Source organism: Oncorhynchus kisutch, linkage group LG26, assembly GCF_002021735.2.
Source record: "Oncorhynchus kisutch isolate 150728-3 linkage group LG26, Okis_V2, whole genome shotgun sequence".
Classification (NCBI taxonomy): Eukaryota; Metazoa; Chordata; class Actinopteri; order Salmoniformes; family Salmonidae; genus Oncorhynchus; species Oncorhynchus kisutch.
Window position 1 is genome coordinate 28,821,330 of NC_034199.2, and position 21,626 is coordinate 28,842,955.

General features: G+C 42.7%; 1 protein-coding gene across 1 annotated transcript in view; it reads left to right on the plus strand.

The window, feature by feature from the left end:
• The first annotated feature begins 290 nt into the window (after positions 1 to 290).
• The window catches only part of LOC109877784 (TSC22 domain family protein 1-like), an 84,402-nt gene continuing 63,066 nt past the window's right edge, over positions 291 to 21,626 (plus strand). The window contains exon 1 of the mRNA XM_020469977.2: positions 291 to 3,661. Coding sequence (XP_020325566.1) covers positions 1,020 to 3,661 — 2,642 coding nt within the window. The 5' untranslated portion in view covers positions 291 to 1,019. The remainder of the gene's footprint in view (positions 3,662 to 21,626) is intronic.

Below are 21,626 nucleotides of genomic sequence, written 5' to 3' on the forward strand. Positions count from 1 at the left end.
ATTTCCCTATCCATCTCATAAGCCTATTTGAAATGATGTTAACCACATAAAATGTATGCAGTAAAGTTGCCCAAGGATAATGGGAATATTCTGCAAGAGTCATTTAGTTCCATCGTCTGTGTCCATCGGTATTTTCCGGAACATGATCTCTTCTAGGTCTTCGGAAGCTGGTTTTTGCGAGTTGCCTGTCTGTCTCTCCCCTGTTCTCCCCCACCCTCTTATCCCCAGACTGCTTTATGTCTGGCTAGTCTGGGCGTCAGTGAGCATGCGCGGTCGCCATGTTAGCAAGTTCTCTCCTCCCCCTTCGGTCTCGTCACACTCCGACAGCTCGAGTCACAGTGCAAGAAGGCGGACTGGCTGTAGATGGCTCTTGGAACAGGGAGTGATACAGCAAACATTGGACTATAACAAAGACTTGTCTGAATGGATTAAACTGTTTTGCGAGACATTTAAGTGGATATATTCTCCTAAGGATAACCTTATATCGGTGAAGGATTGCTTGTTTATATATTTTTTGCTTCTGAGAAATTAAATAATGCGACTCTCCACAGTGTGTGGATAGTGATGGAGCGAGCGAACGTTACACTTCTATCTCAGCTCTCGCTTTGGATGTTTACTGCATACTTTCTTTGTGTTGTTATAGCTATTTATTTTAGATAGCTACCTATTGAGATAAGATATTAAACGACGAAATGCTGGCTTGTGTGTGAGAAAATACGCGTATGTGACTGGATAACAAGCCCATCAGCTGATGTTAGCCAACTAGCTTGTTAGCATTTCTGCTCGCCAATCGACTGTCAAACGCGAGCATTCTCCGTCACGAGAGGGGACGTTTATATACCCATAAAAGCTAAATAATCGAACCTTGTATTTAAGACGGATTTATTTATTTTCAGCTGATATTATATTGTTAAATATCAGTCTTTTGACCTAATCTTTGTCAAAACGGCGGTCCCAAAACATTGTAACGTTAGACGAGACTATCAGAGTCTAGCCGCTACCCCCTGGAATCTTTCAAAATGCACCATCCTGATTCTGCAGGAGACTCTGGCAGCGTCAGAAAGATGGCGCACCCGGCGAATTTTCCTAGAAGGGGTAGTAACATTAACACTGGCGCCGGGAGTGGCCCCATGTCAACACCAGCTAGTTCGGCTGTTAGCAACAGCCACGTCCCCGCTGAAGACTACCAATCCCCCCTCCTGATGCAGTCTCAACCCCTTGTTGGATCATCCTCCCCCGGGCCTCCGCACCCTCCCCACAGCCTGAACCTGCACTCTCAGCCACAGCCCCAGGCTCTGTCCTCTGGGTCACAGGTGAAGAAGAAAAGCGGCTTCCAGATCACTAGCGTGACCCCAGCCCAGATCTCTGTGAGCACCAACAACAGCATAGCAGAAGACACCGAGAGCTATGATGATCTGGATGAGTCTCATACGGAGGATCTTTCCTCTTCAGAGATCCTGGATGTCTCCCTCTCTAAGGCCAACGACATGGCTGGGGGTGAGAGGAGTTCCTCAGAGGAGACACTGAATAACTTCCATGAGGCGGTCACACCCGGGGCAGTCTCCCCCAACCAGCCCCCCCACTCCTTAATCCAGGGACCCCAGCACGGCGGGATGGTTAACGGGAATGTGCACCACCACCATCATCATCACCACTACCACCATCAGCAGGGGCAACATAATCATCCTCACCAGGCCCTGGCTCAGCCTCCTTCCTCAGCCCCCCACTCAACCCCCACGTCTGGAGGAGTTGGTGGTGGCTCAAAGATGCCTTCTGCCATTGGGGTCCTTCTGGAAAATGTTTCAGTGGGTTCTGCCAGTGTTGCTGCTCAGCCTGTAGCAGTTGTCCCTCTCCCTAGAATGCATGGCTCTACTGCTGGTGCTACCATTAGCATAGCTAATCCCCTGACCAGCAATATTAGTATTGTGGATATGTACATCTCTTCCAATGTGCCTGTGATGGGGGGTGTTAGCACCAGTGCTAGCAGCAGTGGTGGTGGCTTCCCCCCCAGTGTGATGAGTAGCAGTGGTGGGGTTGGAGGTTTGATGGGGAGTGGCTTTGGCAAAAACAACCCCAATATCAATTTGATACAAAATCAAAGCTCTGGAACTGTGAACTCGAGCGTCACTATGAATTCTGCTGCTGCCACTGCCTCTGTGGTGTTGGGGCCCTCCAGTGGCACCCAGGGTGGAGGAGCTGCCATGCCCCAGCCAGGAAAGAGCTCTGGCATGGCTTCGGCCTCAGTCCCCTCCTCCCAGCCAGCCCCAACCCTAGCTCCTGCCACCACCAGCTCCCGTTTCAGAGTGGTCAAGCTTGACTCCAGCTCGGAGCCTTTTAAAAAGGGCAGATGGACATGTACTGAGTACTATGACAAGGAGACCCCAGGTTCAGCCCCTGCCCCCTCTTTCTCTGAAGTTTCTCTTCCTAGTGGATGGGGTGTGGAGAGCATGCGACCGTGTGGGCCTGAGATTGTGACAGGGGGGTCGGAGAGAGAGGGCATCAGTGGGAGTTCAGTGAACAGCATAGTCAGCACACTGAGTCACTACACAGATAACGTTGGCAGTGGAGAGGCCGGAGGCACCCCATTACTCCAGTCTCAGTCTCACTACCAGGACTACTCCAACCCCCCTAAGGCCTTCCAGACCTCCCACCCCAGCCTCCCCATGGGGGTGTCCCAGCCTCACCTGCTGACCACTGTGGCTCCCTCAGTCCCCGCCAGTGCTCATCAGCCTGCCACAATCAACATGGCTGGCCTCAAGACCACCCTAGGCCACCCTACCACTCCCATGCCCCAACAGCCGCTCACCTACGCCCAGGCAGCCTCTATCCCTGCCCCAGCCTCAGCTCAGGGACTAGTGGGGGTGCATCAGCAGCAGATGAGCTATGCTCTTCCCCAGCAGCCTTCTGTCCCTTCCCATGCAGCCCCAGTGCACAGGCTGAGCCAGGTTGGAGGTATGCATCCAGACTACCCTCATCCCCAGGCAGGCCTACCCCAACCTGTTCTCCCACAGGCCCTGCCTGGACCCGGGCAGATGGGAGTCCCGCATCAGCAGGTGGTTGGCTCCATCCTCCAACCCCAGGGTCTTCTCCAACAGCAGCCCCAGCAGACCTCTCTCCAGGCCTCTGCGGCAGGAACGGGGCTAATGCCTCAGATGGGCCCAGGAGTGCCCGGGTTTGGGCAGCAGCCACAAGGACACCCTCTCCCCCTGGACCATCAACAACAGCAGCAATCACTCCCGGGCCAAGCCCAAGGACTTGCCACCCAGCTTCCTGTCCCCCCTAAACAGGGCTGCCTAGCCTCCATTGTGCCTCATTCTAACCCCCAGAATGACCCCCAGCCCCAGAACAGCAGTGGACTGGCCCAATCTCAACTCCAGTCCCAGCCACCCAGGGTCAGCATGCCCCAGGCTGTGGTTGCCCAGGCCAGCGCCCTGTATGCCAGCCTGCCCTCCTTCACCACCACCCAGCTGGAGGATGCCCAGCGCCTGCTCTTCCAGCACCAGTCTGCCTTGCTGGCACAGGCCCTGCCCAAGCTGGCTGGGGAGGGTGGCTCTGAGATAGGCACAGGGCTGGGGACTGAAAGTAACCCTGCCGCCACCGTGGTCAGTGCCTTAACTGCTTCTGCCGGACTCTTCAAAGCTGTGGACGGAGACGATGATGGGTGAGTCCCAAATCTAAGCCATTAGTATAGGTTTTTGATCAATTGATTGCTTGATTTGATTTTGGGGTATAGAACAATATTTCTTAAACATATCCCCTAATCCACTACAGTAGTAGGCCTGCTGATACAGACAATATAACTAAAGAGATGGTCCCATGTTTTCTCATTTATCCGCAGCAAACAGTTTGTTCCCTAATGTTGTTTCTGATGTGCTGAATGGCATTCAGACCATGAAATGTTTAGTCAGTGTTGGCCTTAAAAGACAGTGTTCTGAACATGACGTTGCATTCTAGCATTGTAGCAGTGAATGCACTTTTTAGGGAGGAATCGGGAGAACCATGGTACTACCAATTATGTATATATACACTAGATGACTGATCGGGGGCGCTGTTTTGAAGCCACGTGCCTCCATTTTGGCACTCCCCCACCGTTTGTAAAAAAAAGAAGAAAAAAAAGAAAAGACAAATGCAATTGTCTACTTTAGTTTTTGCCACATGTATTCTATTACAGACAACTTAATGCATTCTTTAAAATGATATAATGTGAGCTAAACATCAAATAAAACACAGAAAAATATACAATATCATTTTCCTTAAAGGTTTATTTTTTTTGTTACTGTCCCCAATACAACAACAAATACTTAAATACATGTAATTTTGTCCTTTAAATGTTGAACTGAAATACTGTAGAATTCCATTCATTCCTACTGGGGAGTGTCAATATGCCAGACCGGTGGTTTCAAAGCCTCTCAATGGCCAATACACGGCATTGACAATCCAGGGTTAAAATACAGTACTTTCGGAAAGTATTCAGACCCCTTGACTTTTTCAATTTTTTTAGCGTTACAGCCTTATTCTAAAATTGATTAAATTAATCAAATGAAAATGATATTACATTTACATAAGTATTCAGAGCCTTTACTTAATACTTTGAAGCACCCTTGGAAGCAATTACAGCCTCGACTTCTTGGGAATGACGCTACAAGCTTGGCACACCTGTATTTGGGGACTTTCTCCCATTCCTCTCTGCAGATCTTCTCAAGCTCTGTCAGGTTGGATGGGGAGTGTCGCTGCACAGCTATTTTCAGGTCTCTGGCTGGGCCATTCAAGGACATTGAGACTTGTCCCGAAGCCCCTCCTGTGTTGTCTTGGCTGTGTGCTTAGGGTTGTTGTCCTGTTGGAAGGTTAACCTTCGCCCAGTCTGAGATCCTGAGTGCTCCGGAGAAGGTTTTCATCAAGGATCTCTCTGTACTTTGCGCCGCTCATCTTTCCCTCGTTCCGGACGAGTCTCCCAGTCCCTGCCACTGAAAAACATCCCCACAGCATGATGCTGCCACCACCACAATGCTTCACCGTAGAGATGGTGCCAGATTTTCTCCAGGTGTGATGCTTGGCATTGTCTTGGTTTCATCAGTCCAGAGAATCTTGTCCATTAGGTGCCTTTTGGCAAACTCCAAGCGGGTTGTCATGTGCCTTTTTACTGAGAAATGGCTTCTGTCTGGCCGGTCTACCATAATGGCCTGAATGGTGGAGTGCTGCAGAGATGGTTGGCGGCCAGCTCTAGGAAAAGTCTTGGTGGTTCCAAACTTCTTCCATTTAAGAACGATGGAGGCTACTGTGTTCTTGGGGACCTTCAATGCTGCAGACATTTTTTGGTACCCTTCCCCAGATCCGTGCCTGGACACAATCCTGTCTTGGAGCTCTACGGACAATTCCTTTCGACCTCATGCCTTGGTTTTTGCTCTGACATGCACTGGGGGACCTTATATAAACTGCTGTGTGCCTTTCCAAATAATTTCCAATCAATTTAATTTACCAAAGGTGGACTCCAAGTTGTAGAAACATCTCAAGGAAGATCAATGGAAACAGGATGCACCTGAGCTCAATTTTGATTCTCAGCAAAGGGTCTGAATACTTATGTAAAGTTATTTGTTTTTTTATCTTTAATAAATGTGCCAACTTTTCTAAACCTGTTTTCGCTTTCTCATTATGGGGTATTGTGTGTAGTTTGAGGGGATTTTTTTTTTTTTAATACATTTCAGAATAAGGCTGTAACATAACAAAGTGGAAAAAGTCAAGGGGTCTGAATACTTTCTGAATGCACTTTACATCATTGGGTACTTCCTAATGGAATGGTGCAACCTGCTGAGTGTCTGTGGTTGCTAGGACTTGTGCTGTGGTGGTTGAGCTAGTTTGGATTGGGGGAATCCAGGTCGCCACGGCAGCACCGTGTGTGGGTGAATGGGATGCCAGACTGCTGGTGAGATGGTAGACAAAACAGTGTGTGTGCGCACCCACTGTCTGAGAGAGCTGTATGCTAATCTGCCCCTCCTCCACCTTAGACACTAGACAGTGCAGTGCTCAGCTGGAGGTGACATTTTGACTACTTCAGACTGCATTTAGTGTGTGATATATATATTTACGTGCACACACACACACACACTCTCAGTGCCCCAGTTGTCAGCTTTTGACAGATGTCGCACAGATCCATCCTTGTCTGCTGCACAGACCACTTTCTGCTACCACAATATTGTTTTCACCCTTTCCAATCAGTGCAGATGAGAGGAAACAAGGAGAGGCTGGATTGCCATACACACTCAGCACTTTGATGTCTTACTGCAGGGAAAAGGTGGTTTAGGGTTCATGAACATTTAATTTTTAATAAAAACATTTAATTGGACCTTTATTTAACTAGGCAAGTCAGTTAAAACCTCTTGGAACTACCCATCCCGGATCCTGGAGAATTGTCATCAACTATACTAATTAGCATAGCGCAACGGCCCAAAAATATTACTAGAAAATATTCATATTCATGAAATCACCAGTGAAATATAGTGAAACACAGCTTAGCCTTTTGTTAATCACCCTGTCATCTCAGATTTTGAAATGATGCTTTACAGCCAAAGCAAGACAAGCATTTGTGTAAGTTTATCGATAGCCTAGCATAGCATTATGTCCAGCTAGCAGCAGGAAGCTTGGTCACAAATCAGAAAAGCAATCAAATGAATAATTTACCTTTGAGCTTCGGATGTTTTCACTCACGAGACTCCCAGTTAGACAGCAAATGTTCCTTTTGTTCCATAAAGATTATTTTTATACCCAAAATACCTCCGTTTGTTGGTCACATTATGTTGAGAAATCCACCGGAAATAGCGGTCACGACAACGCCGAATTCTTTTCATAATTATATCCATAATATCAAGGTGTTTTTCAAATATCTATTCGATAATATATCAACTGGAACAATTGGCTTTTCATTAGGAGCAAGAGGAAAAATGACTACCTGTCTTTTACGCAAAAATCACTGAGAGCCCTCAGCTGGCCACTTACGCAATGTAGTCGTTTACGCTCATTCTTCAACATAAAGGCGTGAAACTACGGCAAAATGCTGTAGACACTTTAGGGAATACGTAGAAAAAGGAATCTGGTTGATATCCCTTTCAATGGCCAATAGAGGTGCATAGGAACACAATGGTTTCAAAACATGAGTCACTTCCTGATTGGATTTTTCTTCTGCAATATCAGTTCTGTTATACTGACAGACAATATTTTTACAGTTTTGGAAACTTTAGTGTTTTCTATCCTAAGCTGTCAATTATATGCATATTCTAGCATCTGGTCCTGAGAAATAGGCCGTTTGGAACATTATTTTTCCAAAAATGAAAAATAGTGCCCCCTAGCTTCAAGAGGTTTTAAGAACAAATTCTTATTTTCAATGACGGCCTAGGAACAGTGGGTTAACTGCCTGTTCAGGGGCATAACGACAGATTTGTACCTTGTCAGCTTGGGGGTTTGAACTTGCAACCTTCCGGTTACTTGTCCAACGCTCTAACCACTAGGCTACCCTGCCGCCCCAAAATGATCTGATACAAGCTATTTAATGATCTGACTGAACGGAAACTTGCTACTTATGTTATGTTAAATAATGTAATGTTAACTTGTTGATTTGAATGTTAAGCTTTACACACTAGCAGACAATCTTTCATGCTTTATCTAGAAGACCATTGAATTACATTTAATTTAACTGACCATTGGTCAGTGGCAGCGCTATGAGTGTGAGGGAAAGTAAATGGAATTTCACTCTTTAATACGTTTAGAAGTCCGTGTTTGAGATTAGTGCGGAATTATTTTTTTATGTGCTTTGCAGCTGAAATTTAACAGCTTTTAGGTTACCAACTTTCTTAAATGTCTAGAGCCGGAGGTGAAGGTTAGGTGAAGGTTCTGGAATATGGTACCTCTGTGATCAGTTTAGAGCACACCAACTTTGTAGAGAAGTGTAGTGAACCAGGGTTTTGGACCAACAATAACTTTGTCTTAATCGTTTTGAGTATTCTACAGCCAGCTAGACGTGGTCATATGGAGGTCTTTGCTACTGTTAGAAACCCCTGGGCTGCGGCTCACCTCCCCAGCCGTAGCTATATTGGTCCTGAGGGATGGCTACTCCTGTCACATGATGGTGTACTCTGAGGAATGTGTAATCTAGGAGGATAATGTGGATTATAGTCTTTAATAAACGCAGCATTTGAGCTCGCAGCCCAAATCCCTTTTCACAAATGAGCAGATTGTCTTGGTGAATTAGCCTCCTAACCAGCTGTTTACCTTCTTTAAATAATTAATAACTTTACATTGACTTGTATTGAGTTTAGCCTTAGTCACCTCAGGATAATCAAGGAGTTTTTGACAATAAATACAATTACATTTTCTGCAAATGGGGGCAGTATGGTCATTGATGTTGGTTAGATGTATAGGCCTAGTTTTTTTCCAGTACTTGACAGCTTGCTGTAACAGATGTCAGTAGGATGATGTTTGATAATGATGACTGGCTGTGTGAGTGACACGCCTAAACAGCCCAGGCAGCTCCACTGTCAGAGTTAATCAGCACAGCCAACCAGCCCAGGCAGCGGGAAGGAATGAATGCTCACTCAGTGTAGGGTTGGGCCATGTCAAACTTTGTCCTATTGTGATTTAAGTACCCATAAAACATTGATATATGAAGGTATCGCCCTATATTGGCCAATATTTGTTTGGTTAAAAACGAAACAGAAAAAGACGTCTTAAAAGGACCGCTAGCACATGCTCGCATGCTAAGGGCGGGACTAGAGAAATCATGACAAAATATATTTTGGAGCTAAATCTTTTTTATTTGCCTTCCTTCTTTTGGAGCTGTGGCACAAAAGAGGTGTGTGTCTGTGTGTGCCGATCTGCAAGTGACAGTCAAGAAGCCTAGCTGGCTGTGTGATTGGTTGTAAATCATCAAGGTCCCGGCTGCAGGCAAACAACTCTGATTTCCCCAGAACTGGATAATTTTTCATTGATTTGCATTTTTGCCTAATCTTCCTCTCTTATCAGGCCTTATTACCTAATTCTATACGTGGTAGGTAGGTTGTAGCCTATATTACTAATAGTAGGCTATGGAAATAGGCTGTGTAGAGTAGGCCTTTAATCAAATACTTTTTTTTGTCACATGCTTCGTAAAAAACAAGTGTAGACTAACAGTGAAATGGTTACTTACGAGTTGAAAGTAAAGATTATTTTTTATTTTTTTGAAATAGTGACACAAGGAATAAATACACAGTGAATAACGAATAGCAGAGTCGATGTGCAGGAGTACGAGATAATTGAGGTACCTATGCCTTCAGAAAGTATTCACACGCCTTTTTGCAAATATAAACTTTTTTTTGTTGTCAAAATGGCATGTGTATATTGATGAGGATATATTTAAAAAAAAATCAATAATACCCCATAATGACAAATGTTTTTTAAATACATTTGCAAAAATGTTTTAAAAAAGCAAAGACAGGTTCATTATGGGGTATTGTGTGTAGATTGCCGAGGCAATAGTTTTCTTAAATCCATTTTAGAAAAAGGCTGTAACGTAAAATGTGGAAAACGTCAAGGCTTCTGACCACTTTACTTTTTCCACATTTTGTTTTTCGCAGAAATACATCCACAATACCCCATAATGACAACATGTTTTTAGATTTAAAAAAACAACATACATTATTTCCGTAAGTATTCAGACCCTTTGCTATGAGACTCTAAATGTAACTCTGGTGCGTCCTGTTTCCATTGATCATCTTTGAGATGTTTCTACAACTTAATTGGAGTCCACCTGTGGTAAGTTCAATTGATTGGACATTATTTGGAAAGGCACACACCTGTCTATATAAAGTTACACAGTTGAGGTCGACCGATTTATGATATTTCACCGCCGATACCACTTATTGGAGGACCAAAAAAGCCAATACCGATTTAATCGTCCGATTAAAAAAAAAATATATATATATATTTTTTTAAATATATATATATATATATATATTTTTTTACATTTGTAATAATGACAATTACAACAATACTGAATTGACAGTTATATTAACATAATACATCAATAAAATCAATTTAGCCTCAAATAATGAAACATGTTCAATTTGGTTTAAAAATGCAAAAACAAAGTGTTGGAGAAGAAAGTAAAAGTGTGCCATGTAAGAAAGCTAACTTTTAAGTTCTTGAGTTAACTAGTCCAACGCTATAACGACCTGTTCTTGAGTGGCGCAGCCAGAGCCCGAATTTAAACCCGATCTAACATGTCTAGAGGGACCTGAAAATAGCTCTGCAGCAATGCTCCCCATCCAACCTGACAGAGCCCGAGAGGATCTGCAGAGAGGAATGGGAGAAACTCTTCAAATACAGCTGTGTCAAGCTTGTTGTATCATTCCAAAGAAGATCGAGGCTGTAATCCCTGCCAAATGTGCTTCATCAAAGTACTGAGCAAAGGGTCTGAATACCTATGTGAATGTGATATTTCACTCTTTTGTGATTTTACATTTAAAACTTTTTTTTATTTTTATACATTTGCAAAAATGTGTAAATGTGTTTTTGCTTCATCATTATGAGGTATTGTGTGTAAATTGATGAGGGGGAAATAAAAAATAAGAATAATTTCAGAGTAAGGCTGTAATGTTATAAAATGTGGAATAAGTCAAGGTCTGAAAACCTTCCGAATACACTATAGATAATAGAAAGTAGAAGCAGCGTATGTGGTGAATGAATGTGTGTGTGGCGTCAGTATGCATGTGCGCATGTTATGTGTTTCAATGCAGGTATTCCGGATAGCCATTTGATTAGCTTGTTATTTGAGCTAGCCATTTGAGCTAGTCTTGTTTAGCAGTCTAATGGCTTGGGGGTTAGAAGCTGTTCAGGGTTCTGTTGATTCCAGACTTGGTACATTAGTACCGCTTGCCGTGCAGTAGCAGAGAGAAGTCTATGGCATGGGTGGATGGAGTCTAGGGCTGCGCAATATATTCAATTTGTACGGCGCACCTTCCCACTCACACACAGATACCAAGCCCATTACTCTGTCACTCACATCAACAACCACGATGAAAGATCACTACTTCCTCTCTGACCACAAGCAGTTTAAACTCTCTATTTGCATTTGAGGTTTGGTCCAACAGAATGTATCATATGGACACTGAAACAGAGATACTATTTTACTGTAATAGAGAAGTTAACCTTTCTAATGATACCCTTTTTATGTAGAGCAGACCATACCAAAACGAGAGTATGAATGAACATGATTGTGGAAAATGTACGCTCAGTCTCTGTTGCGCGTGGTATTGCGGTACCACGTACCACTAGCAGCATTTTTGCAACAGACTTATGTGCTAGCTGTTTAGTCTGTTTTTTATAAATGTGCAATGAGCAATAAAATACTAATTTATATCAGGAATTGGCAATCTGTTCTAATTCTGAGAAATAAGCATCTTCTTATCCAGGTAGGCCATTTGGTTTCAACGATCTAAACAAAGTGAACATGCTATGTGGTTCGAACAGTTGGAGACCGACAGGAGGATGTAAGCCTATTCATAACAGTTCACCTGTTCTACTTTGTTAGCAAGCGAATATATCAAAGTTGGCTTGACTTTAAATATAAAGATTGGCTGGCCCATCACTAGCACGTTAGCTTGTGCTTGAGAGATTGTTTAAGACCTGTGTTCATTTTCTATGCCTGCTACAAGACGTTGGTCACCATTAGTGGATGTGCATGGTTCTGGTTAAATTTGTCACAAAAATTGTCCTTTTCATAGACTTAAGATCAGTGATTATTGCAAAAAAGCAGGTTAAGCTATTTTGATAAAATCATTAAATGATTAGTGCGTCTTATAGTTGAAGGGTTATATTTAGCCTAGTTATAATTTTACAAGCCCTGAATTCATTACATTATTCCTGACTGTTTTGAAATGCAGTGTATTGACCTTTTAATTGTGCAACAAAGCTTATTTGGAGTGAACGTTGAAACATTTAGATCCAGAAAGTATTCATGACCCTTGTCTTATTCCACATTTTGTTGATACAGCCTGAATTTAAAATGGATACAATTATTTTGCTCACCCATCTAAACACAATACCACATAAGGACAAAGTGAAAGCATATATTTTTTTTAATGTTTGAAAATGAAATAAAGAAATCTAATTGACATAAGTATTCACACCCCTGAATTAATACATGTTAGAATCACCTTTGGCAGCGACTACAGCTGTGACTCTTTCTGGCTAATTGTCTTATGAGCTTTCCATACCTGGATTGTACAATATTTGCCCATTTATTATTTTCAAGCTCTATCTCTCAGGAAGATTCACTGTCTTCTTGGCAAGCAATTCCAGTCTAGATTTGGCCTTGTGTTTTAGGTTTTTGTCCTGCTGAAAGGTGAATTCATCTCCCAGTGTCTGGTTGAAGGCAGACTGAACCAGGTTAACCACTAGGATTTTGCCTGTACTTAGCTCCATTCTGCTACTTTTTTTTATCCTGAAACTCTCCTGTCGTTAACGATTGCAAGCATACCCATGTCATAATGCAGCCACCACTATGCTTGACAATGTGGAGAGAGGTACTGACCCCAAACATAACACTTTGTATTCAGGACTAAAACATAATTGTTTTACCACATTTTGGCAGTATTACTTTAGTGCCTGTTTTGGAATATATGTATTCTGTATAGGCCTCGTTTTCACTCTGTCAATTAGGTTAATATTGTGGAGTAACTACAACGTTGTTGATATGTCCTCAGATTTCTCTCACAGCCATTAAACTCTAACTGTTTTAAAGTCACGATTGAAATCAATATGCGGTTTCCTATCTTTCCGGCAAATAAGTTAGGAAGAACGCCTGTGTCTTTGTAGTAACTGGGTGTATTGATACACCATCCAAAGTGTAATTAATCACGTCACTATGCTCTAAGGGATCTATTTTAATCCATTTTAAATTCAGGCTGTAACATAACAAAATGTGGAACATTTCAGGGGTGTGAATACTTTCGGAAGGCACTGTATATATTGTGAATTACTCATAAATTGGAGAATTTTTTAAATATGATTTTCAGGCCATATCTACTGGAGTCTTTGACAATCTCTGACATCGCCTGGTATAGAGGTCCTGGATGGCAGGGAGCTCGGCCCCAGTGATCTACTGGGCCGTACTCACCACCCTCTGTAGCGCCTTGCGGGCGTGTGCCTTGCAGTTGCCGTGGTGATTCAGCAAGTCAAGATGCTCTCAATGATGCAGCTGTAGAAGTGTGGATGATCTGAGGGTCCATACCAAATCTTTTCAGCCTCCTGAGGGGGAGAGGCGCTGTTGTGCCCTCTTCACAACTTTGTTGGTGTGTTTGGACTAGAGGTTGGCCGATTTAATTAGGTGCGATTTTCAATGACGGCCTAGGAGTGGTGGGTTAACTGCCTCGATCAAGGGCAGAATGACAGATTTTCACCCTGTCAGCTCGGGGGATCCAATCTTGCAACCATACAGTTAACTAGTCCAACGCAATAACGACCTGCCTCTCTCTCATTGCACTCCACAAGGAGACTGCATGTTACGTGAATGCAGTAAGCCAAGGTAAGTTGCTAGCTAGCATTAAACTTATCTTATAAAATAACAATCAATCATAATCACTAGTTAACTACACATGGTTGATGATATTACTAGAAATGATCTATCATGTCCTGCTTTGCATATAATCTGACTGAGTATACAAGTATCTAAGTATCTGTCTGAGCAGAAGCAGGCACGTAAACATTCATTCAAACAGCACTTTCTTTGCATTTTGCCAGCAGCTCTTTGTTGTTCGGCAAGCATTGCGCTGTTTATGACTTCAAGCCTATCAACTCCCGAGATGAGGCTGGTGTAACCGAAGTGAAATGGCTAGCTAGTTAGCGCGCGCAAATATTGTTTCATACGTCACTCGCTCTGTGCCTTCTAGTAGTTGGAAGTAGAACGGAAGCTATACTGTTACTGGCAATACTAAAGTGCCTATAAGAACATCCAATAGTCAAAGGTTAATGAAATACAAATGGTATAGAGGAAAATAGTCCTATAATAACTACAACCTAAAACTTCTTACCTGGGAATATTGAAGACTCATGTTAAAAGGAACCACCAGCTTTCATATGTTCTCATGTTCTGAGCAAGGAACTGAAACGTTAGCTTTCTTACATAGCACATATTGCACTTACTTTCTTCTCCAACACTTTGTTTTTGCATTATTTAAACCAAATTGAACATGTTTCATTATTTACTTGAGGCTAAATAGATTTTATTGATGTATTATATTAAGTTAAAATAAGTGTTCACTCACTATTGTTGTAATTGTCATTATTACAAATAAATAAATAAAAATTGGCCGATTTTTAATCGGTATCGGCTTTTTTGGTCCTCCAATTATCGGTGTCTGCATTGGAAAATCATAATCAGTCGACCTCTAGTTTGGACCTTAGTGATGTGGAGGCTTGATGCTCTCTATCGGCTCCACTACAGCCCGATCGATGTGGATGGATGTGTGCTCGCCCCTCCGTTTCCTATAGTCCACGATCAGCTCCTTTGTCTAGCTGACATTGAGGGAAAGGTTGTTGTCCTGGCACAACTCTGCTAGGTCTCTGACCACTTTTTATAGGCTGCCTCGTCATCGGTGAACAGTCCTACCACCGTCGCGTCGTCAGCAAACTTGATGATGACGTTGGAGTCCCGTGTTGTCATGCTGTCGGTGGTGAACAGGGAGTACAGGAAGGGACTAAGCAAGTGATGAACTTGGAGGGGACTATGGTGTTGAATGCTGAGCAGCGTTCTTGCATAGGTATTCCTTTTTTCCAGGTGTGTGAAAGCATGTGGAATGAGTGAGTCGTCTGTGGCTCTGTTGGGGCGGTATGGGAATTGGAGTGGGTTCAGGGTGTCCAGGATGATGGTGTTGTGAGCCATGACCAGCCTTTCAGAATTTCATGGCAAAAAATGCGATTGCTATGGGGTGATAGTCAATAGGTAGGTTACCTTGATGTTCTTGGTCACAGGGACTATGGTGGTCTGCTTTGAACAAGTTGGTATTACAGACCGGGTCAAGGATAGGTTGTCAGTGAAGACACTTGCAAGCTTGTCAGCACATGCTTCAAGTACTCATCCTGGTATTCCGTTTGGCCCGCGGCCTTGCAAATGTTAGGATTTTTTCCCCCCCTCTCTCAATGTCTGTTGATCTGGGCCATATAGCCAAAACCTATTACTTTTTTTATTTTTATAGTAGACACTATCTATTTTTCTATTTTAAATGCCTAGTTTTGTCATTTTTATTATAGTCTAAGCTTTGCTTCATAAGCTTTGCTCAGCTTTTACGTGTCCATATATTTTTCCATCTTGATATTTTTTTGCTCAATTTCACATCTTGTTGCATGTGATATTTGTCATTCAAATTAAAGCTGTGATAGAGAATCGCCTATAGACTGACTTACACAATTGTTCCCATTTGAAAGCTGCAACATTAAGACACTAAACACTATTAGAATAGCCTATTTGGGAAATAGCTTTACCTTGTCCTAATGCTTTTGATAAGCTATTTTAATAAGTATGGCTTTTGGCCATTTGGTTTGCAACGACAAGTAAGAGGGATGCATGCATCATTACTTGTATGGTAGACTATGCTTTGCTCAACTAAGGTTTGTTCAAACTACTTATTTGATTTTTCTATCTTTCTGGTGTTTGTTCTACTTCTCTCATTATTATGGGGAAGGGGATACCTAGTCAGTTGTACAACTGAATGCCTTCAACTGGAATGTGTCTTCCGCATTTAACCCAACCCCTCTGAATCAGAGATGTGTGGGTGGCTGCCTTAATCGACATCAACGTCTTCAGTGCCCTGGGAACAGTGCCTTGCTCAGGGGCAGAACAACAGATTTTTACCTTGTCAGCTCGGGGATTCGTTCCAGAAAACCTTTGGTTACTGGCCCAACGCTCTAACCACTAGGCTATCTGCCTATGTTTTTAGGTTATTCAAAAGCGACTTAACTTTCTGAGAGCGCTTAGCTCGCCGTTAGATTAATGTATTGTTTGATCATGAAGTATCGCGGCTGGAGAAAGTAGGGATGCATAGAACTGAAGTCATATTCATATCCAGTGGGGAGAAAATACAAAATATGACTTTAAAAATAAGTAGACACTTGAGCGCCCACAAAACAAACATAAAAAAAAATCCAACTATATGGTCCAGGACATCTGACATTGAGAGAAAAAACGGAACACATTTTCTGACTGGAAATTTTGCGCTGCTTTGGTAAATCTTAGTACATTGTTCTGTTGCATTCTGCTCTTTACTGCTTGGTGCCAGTCAAGTTGAAATAGGCTGTTCATCGTCTGTCACATCACAATGTCGTCACCATCGACGATGGCTGTCAATCATTTTTGATATCTGAAACTACCATAATATTGTTTAACCCTAGCTCAGTGGTAACCTCATTTACATTTGCTGCACATTCAACCAGGGTGTCAGTGTTAGGAGAGAGAAAATGACTGCCTACTAGGACTGTTCTGTCTCTATTGTATTAGATGACTGTTCTGAATGACTGTTCTGCCTCGATTGTACTAGGCTAATTGACAACATGCCTTCCACCGTTTTCCCTCTTGTCCTCGTAATGCTCATAGTGGCCTGATTTTTACCACTGTCAAATGCAAGGCACATGGAGTCATATTGCAGAATTTTTTTCTTCTGTTTAGTTGGATGCCATTCATAACACAAGGTTTCATCGCGTTATCCTTTTGGTTGCAAACCCTGCAAGTACCCACAGCACTTGTCCTTAGCCAATAATAGACACATTGGATTGTTCTTATGCCGGCAGATTTCTCAATTTCACTGATATGCATCACTTTATTAGGACCAGGAGTTTTCTCACAACATTTACAGCCCTAACTCTGTTGTTGGACATAATGATGATAACCTCTCACAGTGAATTGCGGTGTTGTTAGGTTGGGCTATTTTGTCGTTTCTTCTAGTTTACCATGACTGATACAAGTGGCAGTCATTGTTTTGTAAAGGACATGTCACTCCTCTTCCATGTAGACCAGGGCTGCCCAACCCTCTTCCTGGAGATCTACTGTCCTGTGGGTTTTCAGTTCAACCCTCATTTAACACACCTCATTCTACTAATTAGCTGCTCAACAAGATCTTAACTAGCTGAATCAGGTGTGTTAAATTAGGGTTGGACTGAACCTACAGGACAGTAGATCTCCAGGAAGAGGTTTGGGCATTCATGATGTAGGCTAATGGTGCTGTGAAAACCAATTAAGGCATAAGAAGAAAAGGTCACCTGAAGAAGAACTATGTGATGCAAGTTTTTCTCCATGTAGACTATAAATGACTGTCGTAGAGCAGCCAGCAACACTGTGTCATAGGCCAGGACTCCTCTTTGTTCTAATGAGCAGAGCCAGGCCATTCGGTCTTTGTCCGGTCCAACAGATTAATGACTGCTAGACAGCCAGGCAGGACACTGCAGGCAGCTTATAATGTTTGTTTTAATGGCCTGCTCTAACCTCACTGTAGCTCATATACAGTCCACTGTCAGTGTCTTGTCTTCATGTGGGGGGGGGGTCTCCTCTCGCACTCTCTCTCTCTTCCGGGAGACAGCAGGAAACATGCCATCTTAGCCCTCCTCTGAGCCATTATGTAGATTTGTGAGTGTTGCATGATGTGTGTGACTCTTAATACTACAATAAGAGGTGGTTAATGGAAGATGTTGTAGACTGAAAGTGGTATGTAAACTCAGCAAAAAAAAGAAACGTCCTCACTGTCAACTGCGTTTATTTTCAGCAAACTTAACGTGTAAATATTTGTATGAACAACTGAGACATAAACTGAACAGGTTCCACAGACATGTGACAAACATAAATGGAATAATGTGTCCCTGAACAAAGGGGGGGGGGGGGGGTCAAAATCAAAAGTAACAGTCAGTATCTGGTGTGGCCACCAGCTGCATTAAGTACTGCAGTGCATCTCCTCCTCATAGACTGCACCAGATTTGCTAGTTCTTGCTGTGAGATGTTACCCCACTCTTCCACCAAGGCACCTGCAAGTTCCCGGAAATTTCTGGGGGGAATGGCCCTAGCCCTCACCCTCTAATCCAACAGGTCCCAGACGTGTTCAATGGAATTGAGATCCAGGCTCTTCGCTGGCCATGGCAGAACACTGACATTCCTGTCTTGCAAGAAATCACGCACAGAATGGGCAGTAATGGCTGGTGGCATTGTCATGCTGGAGGGTCATGTAATTACACTTAATCATGGAATTACACTTAAAAATCTTAATGTATTCGTTTTCTTCCAGACCCCCCCCAAAAATAAAGAAATGTAAGCGTTGACACGAAATCAGAAAATTTCACTATGAACAATTTTAAGAGTGAAAAACAAAATCTAAAACCATATATATTTTCCCAAAATATGTTCAGTAAAAATTTCCTTTTTTTTGCGGCGATATTGGCAAAATATGTTGTAAAATTTTTTGGGGAAGGTATTTTATGTTTTTGATTAATAAAAGTTCTACATTTGTTTTATGAATAGTGCGTGACCCTAGGGTGGCATCACATATATTCTAAATTATTTCATGGGTCTTTCTCCATTCCGATTGTTTTATACTGTTCAATTCAACTTCAACTTTAAATAATTTCCTGCATTTCCTGCACTCATTTGAGATAATTTCCACACTGCCACAATATGGGCAAAAACACTAGGTCTTATTTTTAACCAAATGTTGCAATTGCGATTTAGATCAAACACTTGGGTGAACTTTTGGAGTCATGGAAATAGAATGTTTATTTTAATTCTATAGTTAGAATATAAATAATAGTTGGCACTTTGAATACAGTGTTTGACATGAGAACGAATAAAAATGCCATGGATGAGTTATTGTGACAGGGTAGGAACCAAAGTTATGTTCAGTGTTTCCTATGGGACCCTATAGTCTTTGGCTACATTACATTTTTATTCATGCTATGCCTATTCCTCTGATTTAGAAGATACCGTTTCACAAACAACCTGCTGATTTTAGGCCTCCACCAGTACTGCTGTATTGGCTAGCTACGTTTGCTCTGACTCAGTACTTTTATTAGCTAGCCAGCTAACTAGCGATTAGCATTAGTGGCTAACACGATTTGGCTTAACTTGCTAAGAAAATACCATCTAGCTGTTTGCAGATATAAGAAACACAAACTAATATTGTAATTATAGAACGCTTATCGCGTTATATTAAGATCAAAGTAGAAACCACATCGTTGTCATCAACATTATTGCATGTGCTGCATTGAACATGCAGACTGAACGAAAGTGTCTTGTGGTCAAGCAACAACATGCGCTCCTTGAGTGATGAGGTGGAACTAGGTCTGTGTGGAAAGCTGCTTGGAAAGGGAGAGTGCGGAGAGGGATGACTCAAGTAGCGTAAACTATAAAAATGGACGTTACACATGTAGTATCACATTTAACAAACCAAACATTTAAAATACCGTTGTAGAAGGTAAAGTAGAAACCCATACAGGTCCGTGCATCAATACCGGTATATAGTAAAGTACGGTATACTGCCCAGCCCTAGGGCCCCCTTAGTAGTAGTTTATTAATCATTATTTTACTAGGTATATTAATAGAACAGTGCACTACTTTCTCTTGTACATTAAGGACCTGGGAAGAGATGCAGAGGAGAAGAAAACAATGTGCCTATTTGAAAGCTAGATACAAATAAGTAGCTTGCGACGTTTCATTTTTTAAAGTAACTTCCATGCTAGAGAAGGTTGGAGACCCCTGGTCTAGTGAGTGTGTAGGTCCAGTGCAAGATGGTCAGTGCAGATAGTTTGGGTTCCATTAATTTACTTGATCAGTTTATGGCTTGGGGGTAGAAGCTTTCTCGGAGCCAGTTGGTCCGAGGGCCGATGCTTCTGTACTGTTTCCTGGACTATAGCAGAGTGAACAGTCTATGGCTTGGGTGGCTGGAGTCTTTAGAAATGTTCTGACATTGCCTGGTATATTGGTCCTGGATGCCAGGGACCTCAGTCCCAGTGATGTACTGGGCTGTCCGCACCCCTCTGTAATGCTTTGCGGTCAGGGGCAGTGAATTTGCCATACGAAGCGGTGATGCAGCCAGTCAAGATGCTCTCGATGGTGCAGCTCTAGAACTTTTTGAGGATCCGAGGGCCCATGCCAAATCTTTTCACCCTACTGGGGAGGAAGAGGTGCTGCCGTGCCTTCTTCGTGACTGCGGGGGTGTGTGGACCATGCTAAGTCCTTAGCGATGTGGACACTAAGAAACTTGAAGCTCTCTACCTTCTCCACAACATCCCAGTTGATGTAGATGGTTGCGTGCTCTAACCTCTTTCTCCTATAGTCCACGATCAGCTCCTTGGTCTTAATGACGTTGAGGGAGAGGTTGTTGTCCTGGCACCACACTGCTAAGTTTCTGACCTCCTCCCTGTAGGCTTATTCATTGTTGTCAGCACACAGTCCTGGGTGAACAGGGAGTATAGCAGGTGACTAAGCACACACCCCTGAGGGGACCCTGTGTTAAGGGTCAGCATGGCAGAGTTGTTGTTACCTACTCTTACCACCTGTGTCCGACCTGCCAGGAAGTCCAGGATCCAGTGTCAGATAAAGGGGTTCAGTCCCAGGGTCCCTAGCTTGGTGACACATTTGGAGGGGACTATGGTGTTGAATAGGGAGATGCTTATCTGTGTTGTCTCTGTTGTGAATGTGATGTGGCAGTAGGGCAGGGAGCCATAGAAGTGAGTCTGTGTGAGGCTGTCATTGTGTGGAGATCATCTAGATTAGCTCCCAAATTAACACCAGGGACAGAGAGAAAGTGGCTCGGGTCAGCCCAGTTTGGACCAGTTTAGACCAGTACTGAGAACTTGGAACAGACTGGAGTGAAGTGGGGAGCATGTCATCAGATGGTCACTAACTGAAATATGAAAAGCACTCAGACATCCAATGATTCTTTATGCAGGTCCTTGAGAATGTTTAAGTTATGACTTGGAGAAAACATGTTGGAGCATGTCACCGGTCACTATCTGGCCATGCTACTATTAGCCTACTAGTTGGTGGGTGTTGCCTACCATGAAGCTTTGCGTCTTCACCTACCACCTAGCTCTGAATCACTTCCACTCTGTCATTCAACAGATAAGAATAGATGATCTGACGCAGCAGTAATTGTCTGACTGAGGCCACAGCCTCATCTGTTTGCCTTTTAGAATGCTGATCCATCAAAATAATGTATTTGTCATGTTCTTTGTAAACAAGTGTAGACTAACAGTGATGTAGGAAAAAAATAATAACACAGGGAATAAATACAGAGTAAGAAAAACATGTATACAAGAGGTAGCAGTAACGAGTTGCTGTACGGGGTAATTGAGGTAGTCAGAAGTTTACATACACTTCGGTTGGAGTCATTAAAACTAGTTTTTTTCAACCACTCCACAAATTTCTTGTTAACAAACTATAGTTTTGGCACGTCATTTAGGACATATTCTTTGTGCATGACACAAGTAATGTTTCCAACAATTGTTTAGACAGATTATTTCACTTATTCACTGTATCCCAATTCCAGTGGGTCAGAAGTTTACATTCACTAAATTGACTGTGCCTTTAAACAGCTTGGAAAATTCCAGAAAATGATGTCATGGCTTTA